General features: G+C 39.7%; 1 protein-coding gene across 1 annotated transcript in view; it reads right to left on the bottom strand.

The window, feature by feature from the left end:
- Positions 1 to 22,290, bottom strand: part of LOC149312762 (platelet-derived growth factor receptor-like protein) — a 31,841-nt gene that overhangs the window by 7,060 nt on the left and 2,491 nt on the right. Inside the window, exons 2-3 of the mRNA XM_089525309.1 lie at positions 18,633 to 18,927; positions 2,288 to 2,439 (exon numbers count right to left, since the gene is read on the bottom strand). Of these exons, the coding sequence (XP_089381435.1) occupies positions 2,288 to 2,439; positions 18,633 to 18,927 (447 nt within the window). The remainder of the gene's footprint in view (positions 1 to 2,287; positions 2,440 to 18,632; positions 18,928 to 22,290) is intronic.

The raw sequence follows: 22,290 nt of genomic DNA, 5'->3' as shown, positions 1-22,290 counted from the left end.
TGAACTCTGGGCTCCAAAGTTATAGTCCAACGCTCAAAACCTCACAACATGCTATTTAAAAAAAAATCCAGTGGACTGCATGCCTTTAATCTTGTACCTTTCCTATATTTTCAGGTGCCATAGACACTATCTCTGGACTGAAATAATTTTTGCTCATTTACTTCTTTACTTGGTGTGTTGCCCAAGTTGAAGTAAGACCATGGCCTCAAGCAGCTGGGCCTGAAAAAGTGGACCACAGTCGCTCTGATGCCGTTCATACTGGGGATGCGGCAAATGCACGTCCCTGCCCCTGATCCTGGCTGCTGCCGCGGTTTTCAATCCAGCCAGCAAAAGGAGTAAGTTTTTTTTGTGTTCCTTTTGCAGCTAGGTTTGGGCTCCTTAGGCAGCCCCAGCGCAGCTTCTGCACAGTTTGGGGGCATACATCGTCTAAACGCCACACCCCAAATGCAGCCTGACGATGGACCTTTTGGCCTGACTGTTGCAGGCCTGTGTCTCTCTGTTTTTCTCTCCGACAAGTTCTCTCATTTTATGCACAAGGACTTCTGGGACTTCTAATTCTGAAAAGAACAGGGCATAAATGGAAATACAAACTTACTTATACTATAAAACATAATTTAACTAAACATGCATACTCCTTTTCATCTAGAGAAGGTGTTAGGACACCAGTTTACTGGTTAGAATGCTGCTTGTTCTGCTCTGAGCTTCTCTGATTGACTCAGTGAAATAGGTTTTCAGAAATATCCTCAAACATAATCTATAACTACAAATATTTTTTTGCTGTCATTATAATGGGATTTCAACCTATGCTGGTCCCTGGTAAAATGCACCCTTCTCCTCAACTCTATGCTTAGGCCCCAGGTACATGTGAATGAAGATGTCTAATTGGTTCAGCAAGCCCAAACACTGCAATCATAAAATAAGATTGAACTATCTTCCAAAATAAGTATGTATGTAAGACAGTTCATCTAGTGGGAACCATGTATACAAAAGAGACCATAATCCAAGCTAATTATAACATTTGTTGCACATACCACTATAATGTGTCTAATACATTCCTATTAAAATATATTATGAGATTTAGAGCTCATCTGCATGATCCCCATGAGGTCCCTTTCAGTCCTGTGATTATGGCAAGAAAAGGATTAACTTGCAAGTAAATTGAAGTTGCAAACCTACTTGACAGATCAGACCTGGCTAATCTATTGTGAAGCACTGAACTTTATCGCATTGGTCCTGGAACGGGCCTGTAGCATTCCAAAACAGAACGTTCTGGGGATGGGAGGCAGTGGGGAACGCATTTTACTGCACAGCAAGAACACTGTCGCCACTGCTGAGTGTCCCCATCTCATTCCGGATGTGTTCCAGAGGGGGCGATTTTCGGGAACACTTGGGAAGTGTTCCCAGAAATCGCCCCCTGGGGAACACATCTGGGATGGGGATGCTTGGCAGCGGTGGCGGCAGCATTCTCGTTGTGCAGTAAAATGCGTTCCCCGCTGCCTCCCATCCCCAGAACGTTCCGTTTTGGGATGCTACAGGCCCGTTCCAGGGCCAATACAATAAAGTTCAATGTCTGGATATGATTCCCACTTCTTCTTTTCTAATGAATTTGGTTTCACCATATCTTGTCTGACTATCTCTGTTTGTTTACCTGTTGAATCAACCTGTTGCATACAATTAAAATTGAAAAATTCTGAGCCAAAAAACTGTAAGCCCACAAAGAATGTTATTGTTGTTAGCTGCCTTCAAGTTAAGTTTGACTCATGGCAATCCCAAGCCCCTCTATCCTCAACTGCTCAGCTCAAGTCTTGCAGGCCCAGATCATGATCTCCTTGATTGAGTCTGTCCATCGAGTATGTGGTCTTCCTCTCTTTCTATTGCCTTCCACCTTTCCTGGCATTATTGTCTTTTCTACTGAATATGCCTTCTCATGATGTATCCAAAGCATGACAGCTTCAATTTAGCCAGCTTGGCTTCCAGGAAGAGTTCAGGTTTGATCTGTTCCAGGACAGAAAGAGTACCAGATCCAAATTCACACAGTCGTTCTGCACCAGAGCGTGCTCCTGGTTACCTGTTGAAAATTACCAAACAATCTACCAGCAAAGCCACATCTGCTTTCTGGTTACTCCTGGCTACTTTTTCAATCTATGTAACTGCAAGATGCTGTAGCTGAGATAGTCTTGGGGGAAGGCCATAGTTGAGGGACTGGAATAATATGGAAAGCTTAGATCAAGAAATAAAAACTCCTGTCTTAAATATTATCCTTTGAATCAACTGTCCACTCCATTACCTGCAAAAAATATATATGTTGACCCTGTTTTTGACTCATCCTTCTTGCAACTGTACCCATTGCAGACCAGTAACCAGCAGCTGTATTCACCAGTGTCTGCTGCAGTAGCATTTCCTAGGATCAGCTGACCATATCTGTCATGTTGTTTGATGCTGTTAAGAAGACAAAGCATAACCAAACTCAGCATGTGCTGCTTTAATACTTTCCTAATACAGTCGGCCCTTCTTATACACAGATTTTTTATACACGGATTCAAGCATCCACAGTTTGAAAATGTTCCAAAAAGTATAAATTTCAAATATCTAACCTTGATTTTCCACTTATTATAAGGGACACCATTTTGCTATGTCATTATATTTAATGAGCATACATGGATTTTGTTATACACAGGGGATCTTGGAACCAAACCCCAGCGTATAACAAGGGTCCACTGTATTTTGTTTCATTATTTGACTTTACCTCTGTTTTACTTAACAATCTTTATTCGAAATCATGTGAAAGCTTAAAACAAAAATTTGATTAAAAGTCATCAGCTACGTTTATCTTTTGGTGTCAGTATTGGCCAAAATACGTTAAAGGCACCAAACCCCAATTGATCTTTGAAGCTAAGAAGGGTTAGCCCTGGATGATACTTGGATGGGACATGTAGGCTGTTATTTCAGAGGAAGCAACTGGCAAAACCATCTCTGAGTATTCCTTACCTAAGCAAACCCTATAAAATTCATGGGGTCATCATGAGTTGACAGAAGATGTGAAGGCACATGAACATACATGCACACATCAGCTTTTAGGACTGTTAATGTTTCTAGTATTAGCTCTGAGACTAGAAGGACAAAAAAAATCTCCTTATTGCTCTTTATTCCTTCATAAAATATAGTATTTGTATGATCGTTTCAGTACAAGTGGTGCTAATACATTTCCTGCCTATTTCAAAAAAGAGTTTATTTTGTGAAATATTTTATGCAGTTATTTCAATCAGGCTTCTAGCAGTTGGACATTTTTTTAACAACAACAAAATGTCTTTTCTTTCACTATTCAGTTCTGTGACATACTAATTTGTGCTTTCAACAACCCTGAGGTATAAATGACACTCTAACTGTAAGAGAACTATTGAAAGATTTACATGACCAAAAATGTTCACCTCCTCACGATTGCATCACAAATACTCTTAATTAAACATTACTGGCTTTATATTGTTGATGTATGAATAATAAGGACAAGAACAAGAACTCCTACACTTACTCCTCTGCATGTATCTTTAGGATCAAAATGATCAACCCTGTAATATAATGTGGGATTTCATCACCTATAAAAGAAATCAAAACTAATGTCACAGGTAGGTGTCAATTTTGCACATGTCTTGGGTTTTATTGAAAGTTTTACGGTGTGTTACTAGCCCACAAAAGTGGCAGCAATAGCAGTTGGATACTGTCATTTCAAAAAAGAAGGTTTTTTCTCTCTCTTCCAAATGTCTTCTGACAAATCCTCAAGATTAGAGGTGCATGCTGAAGAAGGATCCATCCAGATTGCTATTTTATTTTTGATCCCCAGGCTAGGGGGCTTTCCTGGTGGTAACCATGAGACTTTATTGTTTACATTACCTATTTTTATCTAGGCACCCTGTTGTGGAAGTAGCTCAAAGGTGAATAATCTGAATTAAACTATATGTAGAAAATCAGAGTGGCATAGTGGTTTGAGTGTTGGGCTACAATTCTGGAGACCAGGGTTTGATTCCCCACCCGGCCATGAAACCCACTGGGTGACTTTGAGCAAGTCACATGCTCTCAGCCTCAGGGGAAAGCAATGGCAAACCTCCTCTGAACAAATCTTGCCAAGAAAACTCTATGACAGGGTTGCCATAAGTTGACTTGAAGGAACACAACAACAATGACCTTTAGTGTTACATTCCTGCAGAACAAACTAAGATATTCAATGCTGAACATACATAATATTGAGAAGCAGTTATGCCTGGGGCATTTTAACTCATTCATCAAGGCTGATAACTATGGCTGGAGTGCTCACTGCATGAAACTAATTAAGGTCAGTATTAATTAATTCCCCAACTCTGTACAAAGAAGCCAGCAAGAAATCAATACCAGATTCTTGGTGAAGAACCCAGTTTTTTTAAAATCTACACATCCATTCTAAACATGCCTGTAAAAACAGAACAAAAGCTGTACTGCAGGCAACTTTAAACAGTAACTGTTTATTTATTAGTATTCAAAGAAAAGACATGTTAGTCTGTCACAGCATAAGAAGAAGTAGAAAAAAAGGATGGGGCAGGAAGAATCTAGCAGGCTGAAAACAAACTGATATATTTTAGCATGAGCTTTCATAATATCTTCCCCTTTTAACTGGATGACACACACCTGACATATATATGAAAATATAGCTGTTATTGCAGGATAACCACTACTTCTTTTATGCAGGATAAAGTTATGAGTGACACCCATCCACATTTCACTGTTAGCACCTCAGATTTATAGCTTCACAAAGACTTTGCAGCATTGAATTAACATATGCTCAGCCCTCCATATCCACAGATTCTGCAGCCACAAATTCAACCATCCACGGCTTGAAAACATTCCAAAACCTGCCACCAAAGCAAAGTTCCAAAAAGCAAACCTTGATTTATGTCATTCTATGTAAGAGACACTGTTTTACTACCTCACTGTATATAATAGCACTTGAGCATCCACAGATTTTGATATCTAGGGGGCACCCTGGAACTAAAACCAAAGGGCCCACTGTACTAAAAGAGGAATGAGAACCTCTGATTCATTCATTTATTCAATATGCTGCCTTTCTCCTACATAGAATCAAAGTAGCTCACACATACTTTAAAAAACAGAACATTTTAAAAACACAATTAAAAACATGACATGAATATAACAAAAATATAAAAACATTAAAAACATATTAAATTAAAAAAAACATTAACAGCATACAAAAGCATTGATCCCACAGGAAGCCTCCCTGAGTGTAATTACATGTAAAAACTCTGCTTGAAAAGAAAAGTTTATGATTCCCAGGAGTGCAGCGATGTGGCCATCCTAGCATCTCACAGGAGGGTATTCCTGAGGTTGGGAACAGCCACCAAAAAGACTCTCTCTTGTGTCCTCACCAAGCAATCCTGTGATGGTGGCGGGCCAAGAGAAAGGCTATGAAGTTGTACAACTCTGGTTGCCACTAGTCCTACCTGGTACAGGTCAGGGGATGATGGGAGAAGTACAGTATATATTCATGTATATGTGTGAAAATTTTAGTCAAAAAAATTGACCCAAAACTGACACAGGTCAATGTAACTACAGCACTTTAACTCTTATTTTAAAAAAGAACCATCCCCTGGTGAAAGGCAAGAGCGTAATCTCTGCTGGAAGCTCTGACCCCTCTCTGCTCTCTTATCCCTCCAGTCTTTAGTGGGAGCAAAAACAGTTAAGCCTGCTGGAATTTAGTAAGTTCTTTGGCAATGTTTTCCTTTGCTTTATCTTTTAGATCTTTTGTTACATGCCCCAAGGTTTTGTTTTTGACTTATCCACAGGTAATCTATAATTTTGGATACAAAACCTGCTCTTGAGTTGTACATGAGGTTGACTTACAGTCGATTATATTCCATATACAGTCAAACAACATCTGAAGGGCTACGGTTTCACCTCATTTCCAAAAGGATCCTAAAAACATCCAGAGCTATATTACAATATTGTTTCACCCTCCATTTCCTTACTATAGACATTTGCAGATACCTTTTCTGTTTTATATCTGAAAACACTTCTATTTGTTCATGAATCCTTTTGATAAGGTCCAGTTCAGTGCTATTGAGAGCACGAAACTGAATGATAAAACATCCAGCTCCCACCCACACACAAAGCATCATGTAAAGAATAGTAGTAGGGACCTCTGTGTGTGTCCCACTGATTTAAATCCCACTAATACCACAACTAATGCCACTCCGTTCCTTTCAATTGCATGCAGCGATGATTAATGTTTGCTGGATTGCGGTATTAACATTTAAGCCTCACCATTAAATAGCCTTGTTTGTGTTGTTCATTTATTCTATGTAATTCTATTTTATTTTATTCTCAAGTCAGATGAGATTCAGTATGTTTTTTCCCCAGTGGTTAGGAAGCAGCACTTCAAATTCCTTGTCTCTCCTAAAGACATACAGAGGCAGATGTTGTATAAAACAAAAAAGGGAACATTCTTAATACACATAATTTATGCATACTCCAGAATTTATTGTTTCCTAGAACAATATTTGCTTTATTCTGACACAGAATTTTGATTTTTCTTTAAGATGTACCAGAGACCTGCCCAAAAGCACATTCTTTTAAAAAACTGATATAATTCCGTGCATACTTACTTGGAAGGACTTAGAAAGTATGATTTATGAGGGCCAGTGCCCTAATGTGTGTGTTGAACTGCAGCGTTAAAGTGAAAAGGGTTGCTCTTATCAAATTTCTGGTCCAAATCTATACTAATCCCAAAATAAGAAACAGGGCACAGTAGCTATTTTAAGTGTTGAACTGTTTCTTTCAGTAAATACAAACAGCCATCTTAAGTCATTATAACAGCCGGCACCCCCCACTGATTAATCTGATATATACACAACTGTCTGGGATTCAGTTTTGCAATTAGGCTTTTCTAAATGACAGTAGTTCAGTTCAGAAGTACTTGTGACAGGGCCAGATGGTCTTGGTGTGCTGGCATTACACAAATACTGTCTGCTGGGGACTTGTTATCCTTTGCAATGCATCCCCCCCCCCCTTTGAGACGGCATGAGATAGGGTACAAACCCTTTTTCCTCCAGCTCAGTGGTATGCAACTTAGCAAACATGTCAATTGGCAGAAACTGTTCTAGTTGCAATCCTTGATGTCTAGTCTCTTAAAATACACAAATGGGCTCTTCCAGACAGGTCTAAAAAAGAATGAGTTTGCTCAAGATGGTGTTTGTTAGCTGCCAACCCTCTCCTCTGTCCACTCATTCTATTCTTTCTGAGAGCTCATTGTAGCAATTTCTTGAATCTATACTGGGGCTCTTCTGACTTTTTTAAAAAACACAAATAATGGGGGCACAGCATCCTCAGGTGATTCTCCATCCCTGGTGTAATAACTCCAGCATGTAGGGATTCTACTGAGGTTTTAGTAACCCAACCCCACAATTAGCAGACATGGAAAGAGGAAGGCCTCCCACTTAGTCTTCCGTTCTTCCCCTCTGCTCTCCTTTGCTTCCTCCATGGCATTTAGATTGCAGCTGTAGCAGATTTCCAAGCACTAGAGAGGGAGGGGAGGAAAAGGAGATGCTTTCTTCCTTCTCTTTTACACCTGCCGCCCACAGTCAAAGGTACCAGGTAAGCGTTTTTGGCAACTCACAGTAGAGGTTGACAGTTCAGGCTGACAAATTTACAAAAACCACTGGAATTTCCAGTACAGCTCCAAGATTACTCATAATTTCCAGTCACAATTTGAATCAAGCCAAGGAAAGTTTCCTTTCATGTCAGCAGAATCCTATCTGCATCCCCTCGGGAATAATGAAGGAAACTCTTATTTGTTTAGTTTCTGTCCACGCATGCTCAGGGCTTCCACTCCTCTCAAAGAAGTTGCACAGTCACACTAATGAAAATACACTTGTTTTAGTGGGTTTATTTAGTGTGGAAATTAATTATATCTAACAATTCTTTCATTCTTGAGAATATTCACCTGCAACACATTTTGTTGAATGCAGATTTAGACATGTGCAACTGAGCTGGTAAGAATGGACTTCCTCGTTCTCTAATCCCCTGCCCCCCCACCTCCCCCCCCCCCCACTGAAATTAGAAAAGTTTGCTAAATGGTGCAAATTGTGTGTGTGGAGGGGTGTTACCTGTCCAAATTAGATGAAAACACGAATAAATAAAATCATTTTATGCATAGGAGGAAGCATTTAGTCCTCTATGGGTTAATTAGTACTGGAGAAATAATGTAGTTTTAGATCGCTTTAACTACCATGGCTCCATGCTATGGAATTCTGGGATTTGTAGCTCTGAGAGATATTTAGGCTACTCTGTCAGAGCATTGTCATGCCAAAAACAAACTACAATTTCCAGGATTCCATAGGATGGAGTAATGACAGTTAAAGAGGGGTCAAACTGCATTAATTTGCAGTGCAGATGCAGCCTACGTCTAAACTTCAGATATCTAAAATTCTAAAAAGAATTTGGGGGTGGTCTTCATTCCTTGTCCTTTCTTGTCAGATTTTCAGTACGTATGCTTGTGAAGTTATCTCTTTCTTTCCCTGCAGCATGTCCTCTGGATCATTGAAGACATCTAATGCTATTTCTGTTACAGTCACTTTTCGGGAGACCCTCCTTTGCTTTCTTTTGTGGCCTTCTGAGTCAGCCGATTTGCTGATCTGCTGGTGATGTTCAAATAACTGGCCTGTAAAAGCGCTTCAGCTGCTCTGAGATTCTACATCAAGAAACTTAGATGCTCTGAACAGTGAATGCCTGCTAGTGAGAACACATTTTTTACAACAGAAAATTTCTTCTTGTTGTTCACAGCATACTTGGAAGAGACCCACAGTAGTAGAAAATTAGATTTGCAGTTTGTAATTATAAGTTTATATTGCACAGCTGGCATTAAAGCAAAGGAGCATGGGAAAAAACCTACTTTGGAAAGCTCAAATTAAAATAATCTCTAATCATCACCAATGTAATTAGCATTAGTAAGGGCTACAGAGGTACTCAGCACTGAAAAGATTTCTAATATTAAAACTTTCATATTAGTTACAGCCAATCTGTTCCTTTGAAATGAACCCTTCCAGCTAATTGAGAACCTAGGAGATGATCACACAGGGGGAAATCAGGGATTAAAAGGGTGTTTTCTCAGCAAAGTCACAAAGCAAAGATGCCGCGATCAGAGGACTTACCCCAGGAAGAACCAGAAATGCTCCAGCAACAAACCGTTCACGGGATTTCCCCGTGAATGATTTGCTGCTAGAGCATTCCTGGTTCTTCCCGGGATAAGTCCTCTATGATCACGATGTGTCTGAAAATCTTTGCCACGGTTGTACAACTATGCCGGGAAAATATCTTTTACTCCTGGCTTTTTTTCTGTGTGTGACAGAGTCCCTAGATGTTACTTAACATAACTTGCAACCTTTCCTTATTCTAAGAAGAGTTTCTCCTACATGAGCTTGCTTATGTACTGCATTCAGCAGTCAGGAGTTTGCAGCGCATTCCAACATCCTTGGAAGTGCACATGATGGGGCCAGATGGAGGAATCCAGAACCCAACCTATGGAATTTCCAGCCCCCCAATGCAGTATGATTGCTCACTGATCAGTTTACAAAGGTTGCAACGACTATTTTAATCAGCTGTGCTTTTCATCTATTTTAAACGTCTATCGGCAGTTTTAAACTAGTGCAATTGTTTTATGTTTCTCTTTGACTTCTTTTAATTATTAAAATGCTATATTTGTTATCAAGTTATACTAACTGCATTTTTCTTCTTTTTAATAGGTCATCTGGAGGCCTCCTTGAGGACCCACTGGAAGACAGAGAGACATGGCAGACCCCTGGTGAGAAATAATTACAGACCGGTCTCCTTATTACCATTCCTGGGCAAAGTGATCAAGAGAGCAGTTGCCTTCTAACTCCAAGCTATCTTGGATGAAGCCGATTATCTGGACCCATTTCAAACTGGCTTCAGGGCAGGATGCGGAGTTGAGACTGCCATGGTCGCTTTAGCTGATGATCTCCGTCTGGGTATCGACAGGGGAAGTGTGACCCTGCTGGTGCTCTTGGACATCTCAGCAGCATTCGATACCATTGACCATGGTATCCTTCTGGAACGCCTGAGGGAGTTAGGTATTGGGGGTACTGCTTTGCAGTGGCTCCGTTCCTACCTCATGGGCAGATTCCAGATGTTGATGCTGGGGGGCAGCTGCTCTTCTAAAAAAACAGCTGACACCTGGTGTCCCTTAGGGCGCCATCCTATTCCCCATGCTGTTTAACATTTACATGAAGACGCTGGGAGAGATCATCCGGAGACATGGGGCACGGTGTTATCAGTACGCTGATGACACCCAAATATGCTTCTCTAGTCACAGTTCTCTAGTGACTAAGGATGGCATCTTTCCTCTGAATGCTTGTCTTGAGTTGGTAATGGGCCGGATGAGGGAAAACAAACTCAAGTTGAATCCAGAGAAAACGGAAGTACTTGCGATACGTACCCCAGGTCTATGGAACAAACTTTGTCATCCTGTCCTGGATGGGGTCACGCTTCCCCTAAAGGACGAAGTTCGCAGTTTGGGAGTACTCCTGAATCCGCCTCTACAGTTGTCATCTCAAATAGATGCGACGGTCAGGAGTGCTTTATACCAACTTCAGCTGATATGCCAACTGGACCGAAAGGACCTTGAAGCAGTAGTACATGCTCTGGTAATCTTTTGTCTTGATTTCTGTAATGCGCTCTAAATGGGGCTACCCTTGTACCAAGTTTGGAAGCTTCAATTAGTTCAAAATATGGCAGCCAGACTGGTCACCAGTTCATCAAGGTTCGACCACATAACTCCAATTTTAAAAGATCTTCACTGACTGCTGATTAGCTTCCAGGTGCAATACAAGGTGTTGGTTATTACCTTTAAAGCCCTACATGGCTTGGGCCCAAGTTACTTGCAGGAACGCCTCTCCCTACATAATCTGCCCCGCACTCTTAGAACATTGGGGAAGAATTTGTTGGAATCACACACAACCAGACTAACTTCTACTTCCCACAAAGCCTTTACTGCAGTTGCTCCAAAACTCTGGAACAGTCTCCTGGAAGAGATCCATCTCACTACCTCCTTGGAGGACTTTAAGAGGGCAGTTAAGATGGATCTCTTCCGGCGAGCTTACCCACCTGATCTTTTATAAGACATATTCTTCTACCTCTTTGACCTAGATTGAAACATCTCTCTCCTCTTTTGCTTTGATAGTATTGTTTTTAATTGTTATCTGTTTTTACATTCTATTGTACTATATTGCTGTTTTTATTGTTGTGATTTGTATTTGTATATTGTATTTTGCATTGGGTTGTAATCCCACCTCAATTCACCTGGGAGAGGCGGGAAAATACAAATAAAGATATTATTATTATTATTATTATTATTATTATTATCTTTGTTTTAGTTAAAACATAATTAAACTAACTTTGATAAAAAAAACAAATACAAGTTTAAAACACAAGTTAAAAGCGCCATTAAAAAGACTTTTAAAACATATTAAAATGCCAACACTATACCATCACCCTGCATCTCGCTTCATTGTGTGACTCCTAGGAGGGGTATATAAAGGTATCGAACAACACAGCCACATACATATAAGTCATTATTATTATTAGTCTTCCATAATACCGTTTTTCCAGATATTTAAAACCTGGTCTGGCACTTTTGGTTGACAGGAATGATTTTTAATATATTCTAGAAATGGACACCATTTCTCCTCAAAAGGGGTACAAGGGAGGTTATTTATCTTGTCTGACCATTTTTCCATTAGTAAACTGTCCCATAACCTGTGCCACCAGCTACCTATTGTCAAGCTGCCTATCTTCCATTTCTTGGCAATTTCAATTCTAGTGATGGCCAGGAAGGGGAAAAATCTTTTATTTGTTTCAAGTTTCTGTTTTCTCCCAGAAACACTGGAAGTAATAAAAGACCAGGACAGGGAGTGATCTCAGAAATAACATATAGTACAGTACATTTAACAAAAATTGGCTAGTTTTATCACAATGCAACCACATATGGACATATATTCTCTTACAATTACAACCCATCCAAAATTGTGTAGTTAACTACTAAGAAAATCTAGCCAGTTGTACAGGGGTAAGGTATCATTTGCAGTGTAGTTTTAAGGAGCACCATCTAAGTAGGATGTATCTAGATCTCAATGGGGGGAAACCCCAAATCTTATTCCAAGTAGCCTCTGAAAATGATATATTCAGATCTAATTCCCATTCTTTTTTATATGCCAGCCCAATACCTTATATTGCCTCCGTAAGCCAATTGTAGAGTTTCTCTGCACTGCCTTTAGAAAGCTGAGTAGAAGCCATATAGTAATGCTTGAACGTTGTATAGGAACGCAGTCTCCCCTTCCTTAACCAAGCTTGCTAAAAGGGTAATAATTTGGTGTAACTAAAGCCACATGGACTGAATGAGCACTACAATTTCCAGTTTACTGATTTGGGCTTACCCTTAGGGAGAGGGAAATCCTGCAACGTACAGAGTCCTTTATTTTTCCATAGTCCAAACTAGGTAGACACGTTCATTTTAAAAACTGCCTCAAGTTATTTTTAATTGCTATGTAAGACTATTCCTTCCTTTGGTCCTTCCAAAGATAAGCATGTCTATATCCTTTTAATACAGTGAAGATACAAGCCTATGCATAACCTGAACATCGGTGGTTTTACTTCTGAATAGGTATACACTGAAATATGCCAAGAAAAAGCAGAGTGTGTAAGATTACATTCTTTGTGGCTCTCCTTTACAGGTTAGGCCTTTGAAATTTAAGTAGACCACTCTGCAGAGGAATGAGAAGAGTACCTCACTGGTGAACCTCTCTTGGTTAAGGAAATATTCTACTTCTTCAGCTAGATGTATAAACAGGAGGTGAGATTTATAACCCATTCGCAAACCTGGCAGTTCTTATGCTTTTAAAGGTATTCAGAATTCCACTATCTGGATTTAAAATGTTGAGTCTATAGATAATTTAAGTATGGAAACTCATTATTTCAAAATTTGCCATTTCCTTTTAAATTTTCATTTATGTTTTCAGCTAATGATTCTCATTTTTCTAAATATACTAATACTGTCAGACATTCTGGTACTTCAGTAGACTATGCATGTAGAACTGCACATACAAGCATGTAAAGTGAAGCCAGCTGTGACTCTTTGCACAGCGATTTAATTCTGAACAAAGAAGGTTAAACAAAATTTACAGCTGAAATCTGCCATCTAGTGGTCTGATTTACTACAGCTTTAGGTTACTGCAAAATAAGAGCAGTTTTTATATAGCATGCTGAATTGGGTAGATTAGTTGTTCCCAACCTTTGGTACTCTAGATGGTTTGGATTCCACTTCCCATAATCCCTTACTGTTTGCCAAATTAGCTGGGGTTTCTGTGATCTGAAGTTCAAAAGAAATGGAGGCCCAAAGGTTGGGAACTTGTGGGATAGATTCATGGCTTCTTTACCTTTGGTACCTTTGGGTAGGTTTTCTTCTCCCAACATGCCTGGGAGAAGAGAGATGTCAAGAGAGCTCTTTTCCATCATTATTAACTGGCTATTTGTCTAGTCCCATGTGAAAAGAAAGGACAGAAAAGAAACACTGGACCCATCCACACTGCAGTAATAATACAGTTTGACACCATTTTAACTGCCACAACTCAATGCTATGGAATTCTGGGAACTGTAGTTTGTTGTGGCACCAGAGCTTTGCTTTTTAAATAATAAAATATTTTTTATTCAACAGTTTCAGAATATCCTTTAGATCTTTTCTAATTTAGCAAAATAACCGTTTTGTGGTTTGTTTTTACAGAATATTGCATGGATTTATAATCTCAGGGAAATCTAGCTGTGTTGCTCAACATGTTTTTATTTGGTGCTGCTTAATGCATACTAATTATTGCAGTATTTCCTGCCACTTACTCCTGTTCCACTCCCCATCTCCATTTCTTTTAACCTTTAGAAATGATTATGCATTTCACTGACAAACAGCTTTGTTTACTCAAATATTCACAATCTGTACACATTTCCAGGACAAGAAAGACATGAAAGTCTGACATTTAACCAATTAAATCCTTTCTTAAGTTAATGGCAATAGCTGAAGGCCTCTTTCCAAGTATCTTTGTCAGAAGACAGTTCTGAATGAATGAAATTACAGTGGGCTCTTGGTATCTGATGGGATTTGGTTCCAGGGCCTATGTAGATACCAAAATCCATGAATGCTCAAGTCCCATTAAATACAATGGCATAGTAAAATGGTGCCCCTTGTATAAAATGGCAAAAATCAAGGCTTGCTTTTTGGAACATATTTTTATATGTATTTTCAATATATATAAAATTTTTATATACCTTTTCAAGCCGTGGATGGTTGAATCCATTGATAAGGAATCTGTGGATACAGAGGGCCAACTGTAAATTGGTGTTGCTGTGTGCCATCAAGTAAACTTTGATTTAGCGGACTCTAGGTTCTATCACAGAGATTTCTTGGCAAGATTTGTTCAGAGAGGGTTTGCCTTTGGCTTCCTCTGAGGCTAGCAGAGTATGACATGCCCAAGGCCACCCAGTGACTTTCCATGGCTGAAGAGGAATTTGCACCATGGTCTCAAGAGTGATAGTCCAGTGCTCAATTACACCACTCCAGTTCTCTGGATGAAAACAAAAGCAAAGACATTTTACTCTTGATAAAAGCAAGAACATTCTACTCCAAGATTTGCAAGATGGTAATTTGATTTACTGTAAGTCTTTGCCTGAGGCAACTGCATGGCTCTTCTTGCCTTAGTGAAAAATAAGCTCTGGCTTTAAAGAATGGAAACAAGGCAACAAGGCCAGACAACGCTAAAAGAACTTTTGGGGAAAGGCTCTAATCTCACTGTGGCAGTACTTATTTTCTAATAGTATTAAGTCTACATTTACTTTTCAGCAATATATTTGTAATTTGTATGTTTTGTTGTTGTCATTTCCTGTCAAGTCAACTTTGATTTATGGCAACCCTATGAATGAGAGGTCTCCCAGGGCCTTGGTCATTAGATATCCTGCTCTGGTCTTGCAAACCCAGGCCTGTGGTTTCCTTGTTTGAATTTATCCACCTGTAATGCGGTCTTTGTCTTTTCCTACTGTGCTCCATTTTTACTAAGCATTATCCATGTATCACATCGTATCATGATGGCTAGCATTATATTTAGTAATTATGACATTGTAAGTCTGCCTTACATCATTGCAATTCACTTTTATGATGAACCAAAAGTCCTTCCCCCCCCCCCACACACACACACCTATACACACCTACAACCTACCTTTTCAACAGCAAAGTCCTCCTCCAAACAGGGCCCTTTCCATGCTGCCAAAAGGCAAATGGAGTGGAAATCTCAACAAATTCTGTCACATCATGTCCAACTACAGAAAAAGAGCTAGACACATCTCTCCTCAGACACACACACACACACACACCACTCTTTGGCAACATAGAAATGGCCTGGGTAGACTGCACAGCTGAAAATGTAGAAAGATTTCCCAGTGCAGGAACTCAGCCAATATATCAAAAACACAACACTCTCAATTTAGTCATCTTGGCATCTAAAGATAGTTAAGGCCTAATTTACTGTAGAGGTCCATGGTGTCACCTCCACATTTCAGATGAGATTTCTTCCTGCCTGCTTTCTTCACTGATCAGCTTTCACAAGCATTTCTAGAAACTGGAAACACAATGGCATGGATCATTCTGACTTTGGTATCTGCTGATATATCTTTGCACCTGAGGATCTAATTTTGTGCCTTCAATGCTGCCCTTCCATATCTTAAGTCTCCTTCTGCTTTCTTGACCACAGTCTCCATTTTGATTTGTGTCAAAATACTGTAATAGGAATATAGGATCACTATATTCGTTACCCAGTTTAAAGTTCTATAAATGGTTTGGTCATTATTTTTTGTTTTCTTAATGTTCAGTTGTAACCCTGCTTTTGCACTTTCTTCCTTGACCATCTTCAGTAATTGTTCCAAGTCTTTGCTATTTTCAGCTAGTAGTATGGTATCATTTGCATATCTTAAATCGTTGGTGTTTCTTTTCCCTAATTTTATGCCTCCATCTTCTGAGCCTATTCCGGTATTTCTGTATATGTTGTGCATATTGTGTCCCGACTCTGTCAGCTTGTCCAGAGTATAGGTTACACAGCAGGACAATCAGATGTTGTGGCATACCCATTTATTTTACAAAGAACCATAATTTAATTTCCTTCTGAAATTATTTCATGTGTTCCATTATACAACATATGTTTGCAATATAATACCTAGTGTCTCTTCCTCAAAATGTATGAATCCATGCAATGGAATTCTAGGAATTGTAGTTTGTTGTGGTGCCAAAGCTTTCTTACAGAGAAGCCGAAATGTCTCATAAAACAACAATGCCCAGAACTCCATAGCACTGACCATAGCAGTTAAAATGGTGACAAAGTGGATTGTTTTTGTAGTGTGGATGCAACCTGATGATTTCCAGTCTGTGGGCCATTGTTTTTTTCCATATTTGTTGGCAGATTTGTGTTACAGTTTGACTGGATTCTGCTTCTACAGCTGGAAACAACTCTGTTGGTATGTCATCTGTTCTGTGTGATTTTTTTCTCCCACGTTCAAACAGCACTTCCCTGAAGCAATCTGTCATTGGGGAGAACACACCGGCCATGAAAGCCGGCTTCTGGATGGCTTGGGGGCGTGGCATTTTGACGCCACACACTCCAAAGCCACCTGGAAGGTGCCTAGCCATTCAGATGGGGGCAGCTTCATGCTGGTCCGGGGGCATGGCGTTTCGATGCCATATGCCCCTGGAGCATATTATCTGATTCAATGTCTCATTTCCCATCCACTTTAGCTCTCTCACACAAACTATTCCATTTCTATGTGTTCCATTTCTTGTTTTACAATTTTTAGCTTTCCCTGATTCAGGCTTCTCACATTCTGTATTCTTACTACTTACATCGTGCTGCTTCAGACTTTTATTTTGTCTCCAGGCACATCAGCAGCTGAACATCCTTTCAGCTTGGGTCCGTTGCCTCCTTAGACCCAGCGCTACTCATCCTCTGTTCTTCCCCAGTAGGTGATCGAAAGCCTTCTAACTTAGGAATATCATCTTCTAGCATTCTCTTTTTTATTTTGGATTGTCTCATTGTACGGTTTTGGGGGTAAATGGCATTTAGGAGTGGTGTACCTTCTCCTACATGGTACTCCTTCAGAGTTAAAGCTGGAACATACCAGCATAAAAAGCTATCTTCAAGCTGGCTTGGAGGTGTGGCGTACACACAATGCATGCCCCTGAATACCCAGAGGCCGGCTTCACACCACCCGGCTGCCCACATGTGGGTCAACTTCGGCAGCACAGTGTTTGGATGCTGCACAGCACCAGAACTCCTCAAAGCCGGCTTCCATCTACGGCAGGGCCGAAAAGCTAGCCTTTTGCCAGTGCAAAAAGGAGCAGCTATTTGCCACTTCTTTTTTGGCCGGCAGAAAGGTGGATTGGGGCCTCAGCATGTGGTTGCTGCAGCCCCAATCTGGCTTTATCAGGGCAGCTTCAAGCCGTCCCTTCGGGACGCTCTGTTTCACCCTTTAAAGTGCAACTGTCATTGTGTCTGAGATCTTCCACAACTGACATCTGTCACTACTATTGTTGCTCTATAGGTGTTTAGCACCTTGGCAAAAACTTGTCTCATTTGGGAAATCCTAACAGTAGCAATGCTACTATCAGCATAACCTCTTACCTCACAGGAACACATAATCCCACCTCCAGGGAAAGGTAGTGCCAAAATGGGATTTGTATATTTACTCTCCATCAATATACATACATATATACTGTATATATATATATTTAGTAACTAAAGTAAACTTCTGAAGTTTTCCTCAAGCAATCATCATAGGGAGGGACATGATTTAGTCAGAACCATTGTCATGAAGTTACTGTCCATATATACACTCCACATATACTTATATAGGTGTGTAAGGTCCAATGCTATATTTGTTCAAAATATTCTTACAGAAGCAAACGTGGGATATATAATGGATTACATGTGCATACAGTACCTTACATACTTTATATAAAAGTTACACAAATGAAATTAATTGCAAATACAGCAAAATGGCTTCCTCTCCTATAATATTGGCAGCAGAAATTCTTCTGCTCAAGATAATTAATTATTGTTAGGGGGAGAGTTCCTCTCCAGAGCAGAAACTGAGGTAGCATAAAGGACAGGGGTCAGGACGGCAAAAAATGTTTTGTGCTGGGTATGGCATGAAACAGGAAATCCCCTCCAACTCAGTAAGTACCCAATAGGATGCTGGCTTCAGCACCTTTCTTTTTGCTGCCTTTTAAATTTCCAAGTCTTTTATCTGAGATCCCACATTCCACCATGTACCCCATGACCTTCCATTCAGTCTGAATTTTGCTTTATACCAACTAGTGATGTGTAATGCTCCCTAATAAAGCCAAGTGATTTTAGCTTTTTCTTGGTTCTGTATAGGTTCTAATGCATTTTGCCTGAGCAAGAACATCCAAATTTACTTTTGCTTTTTGTTTTTTTAATTCAGGAAAGCTTGGATGTAACTTTATTCATCACCCCTTTTCAAAACTTTACCTGAGCCTGGAGTCTTTAAAGGAGTCATGATAAGACGGATAGCTCCATTCAATTTTATTTCCTTTACACCGCAGTTCTAAACTCTGTCCTGCAGAAAGGCTCATAGTAGCAGCAGGTTTCTGAAAACGGCCTTTGTCCAACACTTGTGTCATTATAGAGTGGATCTTTGGGGATGCATCTGTGGATTCTCTCTCCTTTAATTTTGGATTTTTGGGTTTTACTTTTTTATTAGCAGGTTTAATCCTGTTCTCCCCTGGCTCCTTTGGACGCTTGTTCTTTGCAGACTGACCAAGAGCTATGATAAGAGAGAAGAAATATAAACAATAATCAGTTTCAAATTTCTACAACTACACTTTTTTCTGGAACGATTCCCAGCCAACCCACCAGCTTATCTCACCTACTGAATATCCACAGCCTTGACACAACAGCAGAGTTTGCAACCAAACTTTTTAAAAATAGGCCAGAACAGCATGGCACTTATTTTTGGTTCCCTGTTCATTTTTGTTAGTTCAGTCAGGATGTTCACTGATAGGCAATTTTAAAATTGCATGGTTTAAATTATATATGCAAATGATCAACTGCTTGGTTCCCCCTAAGGAAAGATGATACTTCTCTGTAATATCACTTCTTTGCCAGAAGCTTCTCATAGTCAGCACTCTTAGTAGTGCTGAATAAGTTGTATTTAAAAACAGTAGAAAAGTGGCTGAGATCATAAATTATGAAACCAATTTAGAACTGTAAAAAACTAAACTTGAACCCTTTTACACTGTACCATAAATCTGCCTCATCTTCAGTCAGATCTACTCTGATAAAAATTGTTTGTTATCTTTAATTCCTTTCAAGTAGGGCTGGTTTATCATTAGGTAGAGTGAGAGGTCACATCAAGCAGCAGATTTGGGACATTAAAATGATGGCAAATTAATGTTATAATTAATTTGTTTTATTGTATTTATTTATTGCATTATTTACTGCCAGTGATTATGAGAGTGCTAATGTGTTTTTGTGCTTCATATGCCAAAATAATTTGGCTTGGCAAAAGTCCTCCTTGGTTTAAATGAATGTATATGTGAAGAGGTGGCACTTCCTGTTTCTCAGATAGGAAAATGTATTGGGATGGTCTCACTTTCTAGAAACATGAGTTCTTTTATTATTATTTTTAATTCTACCTTCCTAATAGTAATATGCCCACAACAGTGATATCCCAGACACACCATTATCCAAAAAGAAGAAGCTGCCTCATGCAGCAGATGCAAAGGTGACTCTTCCATCTATTCAAAGCATTCTTTCTGAGCATCCACACACACATATGTACAAATGGAGAGGAATAAATTGCACATATCTCATGGATATGCAGCAAGGGGCAGATTATGAGAGCATGAGAGTTGTAGCTGAAAACATCTGGAGGACTAGGGAAGACAGCCTTAGAGCAAAAGTGTAAAAACAAATCCCAAAACAGATCTCTGACCAAATAATTTATAATCCTGTAAATCTGATGGGTAGGAAACAACAGAGAGTCATACCAAGGATGAGAAAGACAACGAGATGAATATGAACAAATTCAGCTAAAAGAACATACAGCTTAAACCTATGCAGATAGGTACAACTGATTTCAATGAAGTGTGTAGCAAATGAGAAGATATCGCGGTTCAAGAAATAGTCAAACCATAGTGAATAATAGGTTCATACAGACATCATTTGATAATTTGAACCTGTCAACAGATTCCATGAGAAAGTATGAAAACAGACACAAATCCTATTTGCAGTGATTGGTCAGAGTTGTTGCTGTTATATGCCTTCAAATCATTTCCAACTTCAGGTGACCCTAAAGCAAACCTATCATGGGGTTTTCTGGGGCTGACAGTGTGTGACTTGCCCAAGGTCACCCAGCAGGTTTCCATGGCCATGGTCCCTGATCTCCAAACCAATACACCACACTGGCTACAAGTTATGAATATACCTGTACAAATGCTTTTAGAAAATCATACAACTGCAGTGCACAGTATTGTACTGAACAATCTCTATGTCATTGCCTAAGACTATATATATTATGACCACTGCTGTGCTTAGGAAGGATAAGAGGAACAAAAATCATTCCAATTCAGGGACTGATTTTAAGCAGGAGGGGGGCCTTCAAGACTGGCAGGCAGATAATTATTTTGCATACTTGCATGTGCGTATGTGTTAACAGAGCAGTAAAAACACTGCATACTGTGAATAATAATAAGGACACCAAACTAAAACAGTTAACAATGTGACTACAATGAGAAAAATTTCAAAATAAACAATGCCAAAAAATGTAAAGCAGAAAATCAATACATCAAGGAAAGGGGAAATACGTAAAATACTATTAAGTGAATGCAAAGATGGCTATAAACTAGGATGCTTATGTGTGCTGGATCCTTAGTGGGGGCTTAACTACACATGAGTTGTTGTGGTCCTGATCCTTGGTCCCTGATCATTTCAGGACAATTTGGACTTTCGTACCCTAGCTTTGAGGGACTTTGTTTCCCCTTTTCTTGACAACACATGAGATTATTTAGATCAGGAGTTGGCAAATGGCATTTTCTGTGATCCCTATGGATCGATTTATTTTTCAATAACTGCTCCCTCAAAATAACCTGTAGAGGATATGGATGGCATTTCCACCATGTCTGGAGCTCCCCTGTGTCCCTCCAAGGAGTCAAAACAAATCTTTCCAAATTTGGGGGGGGGGAACCCTCCCCACAAAACTAACCAAAAATGCTTCCTAGAACCCCAGAACATTGTGAAAGAATGCCCATCTGTCCCACAGAAAGTACTGGAGCATTTAGAAGCCCGCTCTCTCTCATATTGCAGAAGCAGATGTGGTGGATGGTGGAGCCCTTCTGGGGAGCTAATGTAGCCCCTTAGTCTTCCACAATCCCTGATTTACATGAATATACAGCCAAAAGGGCAAACTGAAATATTTGTAAGACTATTTTCCTGTGGTAACTCTAAGTTATTTGCTTGTTTGTTGTTGCTGTGTGCATTCATTTCTGACTTATGATAAACCTAAGGTGACCATATCACAGGGTTTTCAAGGCTCAGTTTGTTTAGCAGTGGTTTGTCCTTACCCTCCTCTGAGGCCAAGAGAGCATGATATGTCCAAGGTGGGTTTCCTTGGATGAGCGGGGATTTAACCAATCTGCCCCCAATTTGCCTGTGTGTGATAAAGTCCCTACTAGAGACAACATATTAATCAAAACTGCAAATACCATATATACACAAATATAAGTCGACTTCCTGTATAAGTCAAGGGCAGGTTTTGGGGCCAGAATTATGAATTTTGAAATAACCCATGGATAAGTCAAGGGTAAAACTTCACAGTGTGTAACAAAGAATGTAAACTATGAAGCAAAGGAAAACGATACTAAAGAACTTAATTTTTTTTTGGACTGGCATAACTGTTTGTGCTCATCCTAATGGCTGGATGGATGAGATAGTAGAGGGGGGTGATGCCTTATTTAGGTGATCGAAGAAAGGATTAAATTCTCACCTTTCACCAGGGAATAGTTCCTTGTTTGATAGGAGTTGAAGTGCAGTACTTACATTGACCTGTGGATAAGCTGACTCAGGGTTTTGGGGGGTCAACGTTTGACTAAACTTTCTAGACTTAGATGAGTATATACAGTAATCAGAT

Source organism: Sceloporus occidentalis, unplaced genomic scaffold (assembly GCF_023333645.1).
Source record: "Sceloporus occidentalis isolate IW3139 unplaced genomic scaffold, rSceOcc1.0.p SCAF_5, whole genome shotgun sequence".
NCBI classification, from domain to species: domain Eukaryota; kingdom Metazoa; phylum Chordata; class Lepidosauria; order Squamata; family Phrynosomatidae; genus Sceloporus; species Sceloporus occidentalis.
This window is presented reverse-complemented; position numbering and strand designations above follow the sequence as displayed.